At 37.3% G+C, this 12,238-nt stretch overlaps 1 protein-coding gene across 2 annotated transcripts in view; it reads left to right on the top strand.

Annotated features, from left to right (window-relative positions):
* Positions 1-8,505, top strand: part of LOC140534557 (sodium-coupled monocarboxylate transporter 1-like) — a 42,349-nt gene extending 33,844 nt beyond the window's left edge. For both annotated transcript variants that reach the window (XM_072655706.1, XM_072655704.1), the window contains exons 10-15: positions 737-804; positions 1,433-1,519; positions 1,648-1,862; positions 2,197-2,300; positions 2,790-2,869; positions 4,939-8,505. In XM_072655706.1, coding sequence (XP_072511807.1) covers positions 737-804; positions 1,433-1,519; positions 1,648-1,862; positions 2,197-2,300; positions 2,790-2,869; positions 4,939-5,064 — 680 coding nt within the window. In that variant the 3' untranslated portion in view covers positions 5,065-8,505. The remainder of the gene's footprint in view (positions 1-736; positions 805-1,432; positions 1,520-1,647; positions 1,863-2,196; positions 2,301-2,789; positions 2,870-4,938) is intronic.
* The last annotated feature ends 3,733 nt before the right edge of the window (positions 8,506-12,238 follow it).

Genomic DNA, 12,238 nt, shown 5'->3' with positions numbered 1-12,238 from the left:
CGCTAGGAGTGGACAATGGGGGAAGAGGATGGTAATCACTACCTCCTTAGGCATCCATTTGACCTTTTGACAAGTTCTAACTATGATAATGGGCAGCTAGGTAGTGCCATAGTACATAGAGCACCATGCCTGAAGTCAAGAAGGTCAACTTGAGTTCAAATCCAGACTCAGATACTTTCTATCTGTATGAAACCGAGCAAGTCACTTAACCCTGTTTGCCTCAGTTTCCTCATCTGTAAAATGAGCTGGAGAAGAAAATGGCAAACTACTCTAGTATCCTTGCCAAAAAAAAAACCCAAATGGGGTCACAAAGAATTGGACATGACTGAAATGAATTAATAATAACAGTTCAGAATAGAAATACTTTTGCTGATAAACTGGGGTGGAGATATACATTTTCTTATAAACAGAAATGTTTGTGGAGGATTAGACTTATAATGCAATAGTTCTTAGGTTTATGATTTCCACAGTTAATTCCAGGACTTCTTTTCATGATATAATCTAGGGTTTCAACTAATCCTAAACACAACACTAGGGTATTATTTATCAACTTTGCATATTACTTTTCTTGCAGAAAAATATATCCCATTTTTACCTTTTACCTGCTTTGATCAGTGTGGTTATTCTTCAGCCTAGTCTATTATCTGCTTGTATACAAGCCATGATGAATACATTCCATTGAGAATGTTAGCTATCAGCATCACTCTGACCTTGGCTTTCCATCTACTCCCTGTAGGTGTGTTGTATGGAGCTCTGTGTATTGGGATGGCGGGATTGGCCTCATTCATGGGAGCCTTGTTACAGGTAAGAGTTGAATTACAGCAGCTCCAGAAGACAAGCTATGGTGAGAAGTCACTAATGAGTTTACTTTTCACCTAAATGATACTTCAGATTCCCTAGCTTTTGCTCATGGTGACCATCAGAAGGCATTTTCATAGTTGAAAAACCTACTTCTGATCATTGAAGTGTGGATGGTGAAAAGAAATTGAATCTTGGAATGCCTTCATGAGGTGCAGCTCCTGATGGCCATCACCACCAAGCATCTCTGTGATAAACAAAAAGTGCCTATTATCACTTTATGTGTAGATATAAGTATATACACATATGTACCTATATATGTATGTGCGTGGTTATAAGCATACACATATGTACATATATTTATAAACAGCTATTTCTCTCTGTGCATTCCTTGTCAGATGTGGGTCTTACTGTATGTGTGTATGTATGGACACAGACATATATGGATATTCCACTTTGGCGTCCTTCTTGTGACTCCACTAAAGGAAATTTGACTTTCCGACTCATTGATTTTCTGATTCTTACTCCTGTTACTGACCCATATTTCATCACTTCCTGTCCAAATGGAAAAGCTAACTTTTTCTTAAGAATATACCTTTCACGGCTAGTTTGTGAAATTTTATTCTCTCCTTAGGCAGCGCTCAGTATCTTTGGCATGGTTGGTGGACCACTTTTGGGCTTGTTTTCTCTGGGGATCTTGGTCCCCTTTGCCAACTCAGCTGTAAGTATGAAGTATAACTATGAAGACAATATCCTTCCCCAAAGTGAATGAATGAATGAAAGAGCATTTATTAGGCAATTACTGTGAGCCAAGGATTTTTTCCTCTCAAAAGCACTTTTATTTTACAGGGGGCCTTTGTAGGACTCACTACTGGATTTGTCATTTCCCTTTGGGTTGGAATTGGAGCTCAGCTTTATCCCCCCCTTCCAGAGAGGACTTTACCCTTGACCCTTGTTACTGATGGTTGTAACATAACCAACTTAGACTCCCAGAGGAACTGGACGATAACCACCACAGAAATGCCATTTTCTACTAGCGCTTTTCAAATTCACAATGTTGAAAGGTAATTGAACTAAGCTTTACAGTATTGTGTTGCTGTTTTTTTTAAACTAAGTAGACAAGTAGAAGACATGACTCTTAAGACTGTCACCAATTTGCCTTGGAACACTGATGTATATGTATTTTGGGTTGGTCATACCATATACCTCCATAGGTATTTGAACTCACCAGTGTGTGAACCCCTTTCAAAAATACAGATCCCAAACCCAATCCATGACTGCTCATCCTTTATTCAGCACTTTATGGATACTAATGGAACATATTGACTGTCCATTGTTTTTGATATAAGACTCATAGATTAATTTTATAATGTAACTTTTTCCCTCTTTTTTTTCTAGAACTCCCTTAATGGATAACTGGTATTCCCTATCATATCTGTACTTCAGCACCACTGGAACCCTGGTCACTCTACTTGTGGGAATAATTGTTAGCCTTCTAACAGGTATCTGTTTCTACATCACGATTGTTTTGAGATAACCTTTTCATGGCAATTTACAGTGATTCTATATTATGGTTCTCATAATAGAACATTTTTTCCTCTAATTTATAAATAAGAGCCTTCAATGATTTATTTCAACAGTAGGCATTTATTAAACACTCATTAGTAGGAGACACTGCACTTAGGTGCTGTGATAGAGAGACATGAATTTTTCTTATTTCTTATGTTTTACCATCAATCCACTTTCTTAGGCTTCAGTTTCCCTTTCTTGAACATTTTCCTAGGAAAACAGGTTTAAGGCTAAGAGAAAAGAGGAAGACAATTTTAATAGAGGACATTGTTTCTTGGAGTTTGATTAAGGACTGATAAAATGTCTTCTGGTAAACGTGGAAAGGATTTTAGACTCAGGAAAATTTTATTTGTCGATGTTCTCAGCTTACTTAAAGGAGGTCTGAATATGCTTCTGTAACTGGCTGTTTTTTTTTTTCTCAGGAGGAAGAAAACAGAGCACAGATGACAAATTTCTACTAACAAAAGCAGACTTTTTATCCAACTTTGACTTTTTAAAGAGGGTATATATTTTTTTTCTTAAATAAGATCATTACTACCATTTTATAACAGGAAAGGATTGCCTTCCTCTCCTCCTTCTTTCCTTCCCCTCCCAAACAGAGTAGAGAAAAGAGGCAATTAATAATCCCGTAATGATACCTCCACCACAAGTCTCACTCCAATGGGGGTGGAAGTGACCATGGGAGATCAAAGCTTCTGCCAATAGAAGGAATCTGGTTGGTTCTATCAAGTGGGACCCTTAGAGCCAAGGGACACCCCCCCCCCCAGTTAATTATTTAAAGGTTTAGTACCAAAAGTTGGGTCATCGGGTAATGACTTTTCCCCCCAGCCATGGTAACTTACGAAATCATGTGCTAAAAGTTGGGGGAGAAGCATTGTATCATGGTGAAGAGACAGCTGGCCATGAGCCAGAAAGAGGTGAATTCAAATTCTGCTTCTGATGCTACTGGCTGTGTGATTTGGGGCAAGACATTTAGCACCTTGGTACCCCAGGAATTTTCCAAGACTCCCAAGTTTTAGAGTGGTTATAGGTTTACAATGGGAAGAGTTCCCCCATACAAATAATATCATGAAATCACAAATGCAGACTTTCTTTCTGTCTCTGTCTCTCTTTTGCCCTTTTTCTGTGTCTGTCTTTTCCCATATACAGGGTGTCTCAAAATCTAAGTGCAGTTTTAAGCTTATTAAAGTTAATAAAAGCCTAAAACTGCACTATGACTTTTGAGACTCTCAATAGATTTGTGTATATGTGTGTCTGTCATAAAGTAATAGAAACATATAATATAGTATAGATATGTGCATACCTATCTGTGTGTATCAATGTGTATGTATACGTATACATATACATATATCATTGGTTTTTGTAATGTTCATGTTCTTATTTAAAATGTTCTCCTGGTTATGCTCACTTAGCTCTGGATCAGTCCATACAAGTCTTCCTGGGTTTCTCTGAAACATCTCTTTCTTCATTCCATAGAGTACAATAGTATTATGTTACATTCTATAATTTTTACCATAATTTGTTGAGCTGCTCCCCAATTGATGGATATCCTCCTTAGTTTCCGATTTTGACATCACACACATATGGGACCTTTCCCTTCAAAAGTGATTTTTATCAGTGCATATTCCCTCCACTTATAAATCCTCCAACATAAATACATTTATACATATACATGTACAAATATGTGAATATATAGACACAGACGTGTATATATGTATGTATACATATATGTGCAAATAGATATGTTTGAGAAGGGATTATATGTGGAGGAACTATACACTGATAAAAATCTTTTTTGAATCTGTGAAGTTTAATGATAGGTTTGTTTTGTATTACTCCCTCATTAGAATAGGAAGTTGATAATAATGATAATTGGAATTTATGTAACATTCAAGATTTGCAAAGTTCTTTGCAAGTATTATTTCATTTTAAAATTATTTATCTCATTTTGTTTATTTTGAAAACAACTACTTAGAGAGGTGTATATATGTGTATGTATATATATAAAATTATCATTATTATATATATATGTATTATTATCCCTAATTTATAGAGGAAGAAACTGAGGCAGAAAAGAGTTAAAATTCTTGCCTAGGGTCACATAGTTAGGAAGTGTCTGAGGCTAGATTTGAATTCAGATCTTCCCAACTCCAGGTCCAGCACTCAATCCACTGTGTTACCTAAAGAATTTCTTAAAAAAATTTTTTTAAAGCATCAACAATTTGCAATTTTGTGTGTATATGGCCCATCCTATCCTCATTCCTTCATTAAAATCTAATTCTCTTGCTTCATGATGGCAGGGAGTTGTAGCTGGGACCTTGAAAGCTCTACTAGTAGAATACAAGCTATGGCATGACCTTCCCTAGCACGAAAGGCTTTGAGCTGGGCAGCTGAGAGGTTCATCACCAAAAGATTGGCCACTAGGGGGAAATGTTTGTCAGCTACGTCAACTCTTGGAAGCCATCTAGTAAGACAGACAGGGCTGTGATTCCCACTAGTGGAGGGAAACATTGGCTGATGAAGCTATGCATCTTCAAAGTATTGATGGAACCATTTCACTTTCCTTTTTAGGAGAAACTAATTTTAAACCACCAACCTTGTACAATGGAAGATGGCGGCACTTTTAACCCTGCCTTCAGCCACATTGAAATGAAATTGACAGAAGACAAAGGAAAGATCCATGGAGAACATTTCTGAGGCAGCTCTTATGCTGGATGAACTTAAATGCATTGCAGCTTTTTATATTTTTTCTAAGATGATTGCATTGAATTTGGATTTTGCCTTAGAATACCTTTGTATTTTTGTACACGCTGCTGGCTGGTCACTGAACCTCTAAGCACTTAAATAATGCTCTAATACTACAAGGGGCAGAGAAGGTGATGACCAGCATTGGGAGAGGGAGTTTCCTCACTTCAGAGTTCTTCATGTCAATGAAATCACATGACTTGTCCCCATTACTATCCCTATATACTTTCTGTTGACCTCTTTTTTTTTTTTTTTGATCCACTTTGACTTCTACTTGGCTGCATTTCTGGGTTCTGATCATGTCTTGTCCTAATATTGATTCTTTAGGTCCTGGTTTTTCCTGTTGGATGGAAGACTTTTTGCTTTCCCTACTCTTGGTACTGACAATTCCTCCTCCCCACAATCTTCAATGAAAAACAAACCAACAAAGCCATATACAGTATGTTGTATTCTGGATTTGACATCCCAAGAAAATGTCTCTAATCCAAAGTGAATCACCTAGAAATCAGATCATTCCATCACTTCTGTAATCCATTATCAGATCATACCATTACCTCCACAGCAAAGTCTTTGTAAGCCTAATTTAAAGGCACTAAAATCAAGACCAATATTTCAACGACTAGAAAATGTTTTTCTTTTCTTGTCTAATTACTCAGTTTAATAATTTAATCACTGTGTAAAAACATTGAAATTTTTCTTGAATGGTGTCTTTTAGCTCCTTAGATACAAATGCTCAAAGTTGATTTGTTACTTATTTAATCTTCTTTTTCTAGTCTAACTATCTGGTATCAGAATTTGATTGTAAACTCTTCTCCCTTGTCCCCCTATTTGTGAAATGTGTAGGTGACCAAGTTGTTTTTTTTTAAAATTATTGTCATGAAATATTTGAAAGAGTTTGGCTTTGTCACAGTGGTATGACACACACACAGAGCCACCTACTGACTCAGAAAACCACAAATTAACATTATCTGTGTTGTACTGTATTTTTATTTATTTTTTGTTAAACAATTCCCAATTACATTTTTATCTGGTTGGCAGGACTGGGCAGTTTTATCCTTAACTCTCTGGTACTGCCATGAGTAGGCTATGTTTGGTTTAGTGGATAGAGAGCTAGCTTAGAGTAAGAAGGAGAGGCTTGGGTTCAAGCCTTGCCTTTCTGACAAATCCTGACTTTGTGAGCCAATGCAAGTAGCTCTTAGTGCATTAGGCAACTCTCTAAGCCTGTGAATTGCAGAATTTACCATGTTAGTAAAGGGAATTATATCACTGGAAATTCTCATACCAATGAAATTTCAGGAACAGTAAAAAAATAAAATAAAAATTATTTAGATGCCTTTTAAAAGTTTTAAATTAAGAAAACAATTTTCCAGTTGCTTCTTGTCCCCAGTATTTGAGTACTAGTATATTGCAATGCTATGTTGAAATGCTTCCAACTCAAAAATTTTTTTAAAAGAAAGAGGGTCATTTTCAGTAAAGAGTATGAGTATTCATAATTCATTCAATAAGCATTTATCAAGTGCCTACTATGAACCTGGCACTGTTCTAGGTGCTTGGGGTGCAAAGAAAAGAAACAAAGCAGCCTCTACTCAAGGAGTTAGATTCTGTTGGGACCCAGAATGTAAACATATATGCCTATGGACCTAAACTATGTAATATGCATATGCTTCAGGCACTTAGGGAATTCTGGGACTGACGCTTTAAAAAGGCATCTGGGGTTGTTGGTCAAAGTGCTAGCGTTCAGATCAGAAATCATGAGTTCAGATTCTGATTCTGCTAGTTTCCAGCTGCGTGACCCTGGGAAGGTTACTCACTCAAGAGTTCCCAGCTCCTCATCTGTGAAATCTGGCTGAAAATAATAATGCTACCTGCCTCACAGGGCTATTGTGAGGAGAATGCTTTCTTTGAAAAACCTGAGAGTGCTGGAGAAATGTGAGCTATTATTTGTAAGAAAAAAATATTCATCTTGTAATTTTGTAAATGAGCAGGATGTTTTTATTTTTGTTTGATTGAAATCATCTTGATATTTATTTCACAATTCTGTATGATAAATGAATATTCATATGGTGTGTTAATAAGTTACTGTCTTGGAAATGGAAATCAACCATATACTGACCCCTGTATTTGAACAGAGGGTTCAAATGATTGAGATGGGAAGCTAAGGCTATAATTCTTTTCTAGTCAAGGCATTTCTAGTCAAGGAAAACATTCCATTACCCCTATTAGGAGGATCATTGGCTTATGTTATACTCTTGGAAATAGACTTGAGATAAAGGTAGACACTAAGAAGCTGAGTAATGCATGTGATATAATCCTGGTGAATTCTCCTTCCTTTTTAATTTCTATATATTGTGGGCAAAGCTGAAGTAATGGCTATAATCTGTGCTACCCTTTGTAATCAATAGCTAATGTCATCTGTCTAAATATTAAGACTGTCCTTGACTCATCCTGCAAACACAAAAGGCTTTATTTAACTGAGGGCAACCTAAGCCTGATTCAAATGCTTAAATAGTGATAGCTAGTGTTTACTTAGTGATTCAAGGTTTACAAAGCATTTTACATATGTTTAACTCATTTGATTCTCAATTCATTTGATTTTCCAACATCTCTGAAGTGGATGCTATTATGACCTCCATTTTATAGATCAGGAAACTGAGATACAAGTGATCAGCCCAGAATCAGACAGCTAATGAGTGTCTAAGGCAGGATTTGAACTCAGGTCTTCTTAGTTCCAAGTCCCACATAAATATTTTTGCTACTAGCTGCAGTGGAGAAACCATAGGAAAAGTCCAAGTGGGCTTTGGATAGAGTATCGGACTTGGAATCAGGAAAACTTGGGTTTGAATCCCACCTGCAACTCTTGCTTAGCTTCTAGGAACCTTAGTTTCCTCATCTGAAAATTGGGCATGTAATCAAAGTCAGAAGAATGCAAGGAAGTGTAATACATGTAGCAGGCAGTGCATATTCTCCTAGACCCACTATGCTTGAGTATCTCCCTTACAGGCATACAAAATGATATGTATGCATAATCTTGATGCGTGTACTTATACTTCATATAAGTACTATATATAAATGTCAGCTACATTCTGTATGATCTTGGTCACTGAATTCCAAATGCAAATCATGCTTTATTCTTGTCTACCTCTCAACTTGAATGTGAGCGACATTTGTTATAGGGGACCTGAGGCATTTCTACTGCTTAAGAACTGTTACTATCATGATATTCTATTACAGGCACCAGCATTTGCTTCTCAAGTCATTAACTGGATGCCTTTAAATGTGTTAGGTTCTATCTGACCATCTGTCGTGAAAAAAAAAAGGGTGTTATAATAAAAATTATTGCATTGTTTCTGCTTACTCAACTCCTAGATTAAATTTTCTGGAGATCCTCTATAATTGTGTACTTTTTTTGGGGGGGAGATAAATATCAACTGAATTTCATTTATTTCATACTCTTCACAGAAGAATGCCTATCATTATATAGAATATCACAGAAGAATATCCTATATCAAGAAACTTCCAAATAGTATAAGTAGTTTGTTCAGGCATGTAAAGAAATAAGCACATGGTATTTTTGGCTACTAACTGACATGTTAATTCACTGATAGGCATGCAGATTATTAAAAGTCTTCCATCGATGCTAGCTGTGATTTCTAAAGCTATTTAGTAATGTTCTGTTTTTAAAAAATTAAAAAATTATTATTTCCCAATAACTACCCTTCTCAAAAACTAGAATCTTTACCTCCACTTCCGAAAAAAAAAAAGTTACATAAAATAAATTAATATGGTGACTATATATTCTACAGTTATATCTACAGGTCCTTCCTACAGCACAACTCTACTGATAAGAGGGAAGCATGTTTCAGCCTCTAGAACCAAGTGTAACTCCCATTCTGGGTTACTTTTAAAACCTGCACTCACAATTATCAGATTGGATCTCCATAAAATGATTACTTCTCCCAGGTTCAAAAACATACACTGTACATTTGTGCTCCTAAAATATTTGTAGCCTTTGAGTCACTACTGGTGGCTTCCTTTTAACAGTCAGCCTGCAAAAACAATTTGCTCAAATACTAAGATAGTAGCTACAAACTATTCTGCCTCATAAACCTCTCCCACAAATATACAAAGTGTCCATGGGAAGAGTGAGCCCAAGCAGAAGAGGACAAAGATGATAAGGTATACTCATTGGAAACATATAGCTAAGACAATTTATGTATGTGGTACTGCAAGCCATAATACCCTTTTTGTCCTCCTGGAGTACTCACCTCGGTATCTCTGCTGGATGGGTTCTCAGTTTGATTCCCATGTTCCACTGTGCTCCACAGGAGATTGTACTCCTTGAAGCTTCTTAGGTTGAAATCGTAAAGTTTCCATGTAACTCTTCAGGTGTACGAAAAGTTGATAATTTGGGGGGCAATTTGATTACTTCATCTAAGCTGGTAAGGGGCAGTGTCAACCCTAGGATCATTAGTCAATGCAATCATTGGCAACTCTGCCTCACTTAAATCCAATTGGTGCATAAGTCAAGACATCACTCTGTGATGTCATTTCTCTTCTTTGGAAATGAAGAGCAAATAGCAGCAATGCGATCATCTCTAGCAATTTCGAGGGATCGCTTTATTTTAAAGCAATAGCACCTTTCATTCAGGTGTAGGTCCCCTAAATGGAAAACCAAAGGAACATAATTGAAAGGGAGAGTGTCATAGGGATGAAGGCAACCCAATGAGCTCTACTTCATATTGGAATGACGATCCTCTCCTCCCATATTCTCAGTACTATTGTCTAGGATTTTCAAGTTGGTTCTCAGCATCCTGACCTGATCCTCAAAGCTTCCTACTCCAAGCAGACTTGTTGAGACCATTTTTCATTAAACAACAGTGCAAAGAAACTGGTCAGGCTTAGAAAAAAGACTACCAAGATAGGAGATTGAAGAAGGGAAGAAGAAAACAGGAAGAGACTGAAGAAGGAGGTAACAGTCTCCCGGAGAGGCCAGGATGCTGCTCTCAACTGATAAACTCTGTGAAAACCCAGACTATTTGTTTTACATTGAGTTGAGCATACAGTTTTCCATTTCTGGGTTAATCATGTCTCTGGCCACTCATAGGCAGCACATTGGTAGAATAGAGAGTACCTATGATTGTGAGTATCAGCGTTCCTCAACTATGCCATTTGATAATTCAGGAAACTAACCTCAATTCTAAATTCCAAACCTAGAAAATGTATTACCCTGTAAAATTCAGCACAAATCTTTGATTCTTTTCTTTGACTAGTTCTAAGAATCTAAGTTCTAAGACGTAGGAAACTATCTTTTCCACTCCAGTTTAAATCCTTATCACTTTTGACTTTTGAGTCGGACTACTGCAACAGCTTCCTAATTGATTAGCCTGCCTTAAGGAATTCCTATCTCCAGTTCAATTTCCACACAGCTGTCAAAGTGATTTTCAGAAAGTACAAATATGACTATTTCATTCTCCCACTCTAGTGAGAGTGGCTGCCAATTACTTACAGGAACAAATGCAAAAATTGTCTGTCTGGCACAGAGAGTGGTTCACAACTTGGCTCTGATGAGGTTAGGTTAGGACATGCCGGGTCCTGCTAGAAAGAATTTGACACAAGCTTTCTTAAAGCCCAAAAAACCCAAAGTTTATTAAAGATTCACCATGGTGGGTTGACTCTTAAGGAGCCTAAGCATTTGTAATGCTTGTATTCACAAGCAGGTCGGATACAATCTCAGCTAGACAGAGTCTGAGTTGGATTGAATTTGAGTGCCTTCATGGAATCAAGATAGACCTTAAATACAGAAAAAGACTGAGGGAAGAATCCAGGTGCTGCCAACTGTCAGGGGCCCCAGGAATGGTCTTGATGGGGCAGTATGGGAATGACCGGTACCCTGGGGTGAATACCAACAGACTCTAGGGAAGATCTTGATGGGAGTGGCTGGTAATAGGATCAAAGGGAGGAATATCAAAAGAATTCTAAATAGAAGATAGAGAGTATCTGGCCTGGGAGAAATGGAAGGGGAATCCAAGGAGCTCCCCCCAAAGGCCAGACTTTCCTGGGGCCCTTCAGACAAATGGTTCAAAAGCCCTCCCTATCCAAGGGAAAAAGATCTTGGCTTGGGCTTGTACCTCATCAGCCCCTTTATTCCTTTCCAGTCTTAATGCCATTCTTGATGCACAAATTCAATCTCCAGTCTCTGTGCCTCCAATAGCTAAATGGTAGGAACACCTAGTGTAATCCAACATGGGCCAACACAATTTTCTTTGAAAGACTTCATGGTCAATTCAATAGAAGAGAAGGACCTTTTAAAACCATTGTAGTAGTTTTCTTTTTTGGATCAGAGCTGCCCAGTTTTGCTAACTTCATTTAGGCTCCTGGAAATTTAACTGTTTGAGAAGAAAATCAAGTCTACCAGACACAATTAAAGGTATTTGTACACATCTCTGTTCATGTCTGTGTTTGTAATCACCTTATATAGCATGTGTGGTAAGCTTTAAATTATGCCAGCATATCTATTCTTTAAGTTCAACAGAGTATTTAATGCTTAGCACAATGCATAGAACATAGTAGGCATGTAATAAATGCTTGTTGACCTGACCTACCTTTAACAACTATATCAACTACCCAGTCTGGGATCAAGTCAATTTCAGCCACACTGGACCACTTGATATTCTGCAAGAGAAAAGAAGAAGCATGTCTCTTGTCTGAGACCAGCAGTTTAATTGCTCTTAGTTACTCTGGGAATTCTATGAATCCCATTGATCTCTGTCCAGGAACTTCCAACTGGCTACCAGTAATTTGGTACTTCTTCCCTTTGCATTAGTGTTGAATGTAGTATGTAGAGTTTTATTCTGTTTAAAGACATAAGAGCCTAAGAGAAGGAACTGATTTCAGAGTCAATGAAATCTGCAGAAGTGGAAAACAAGGTATGTTTTTGCTCAGAAAAAGGAATACAACCAAGTTCCCTGTGATAAGAATGGAGTTGGAATTAAGCTCCGTGGGTCAATAAATTTTAGGAACAGATGTCTTACTGTGTAGATAAGGTCAGTACTAAGTGTGTTACTTGAGGAAGTATGGGGAACAGAATATGCAAAAATATCTCTCACTCAGGAAAAACTGACAATTG

The sequence above is a fragment of the Notamacropus eugenii genome, chromosome 3 (genome assembly GCF_028372415.1).
Source record: "Notamacropus eugenii isolate mMacEug1 chromosome 3, mMacEug1.pri_v2, whole genome shotgun sequence".
Taxonomy (NCBI): Eukaryota; Metazoa; Chordata; class Mammalia; order Diprotodontia; family Macropodidae; genus Notamacropus; species Notamacropus eugenii.
This window is presented reverse-complemented; position numbering and strand designations above follow the sequence as displayed.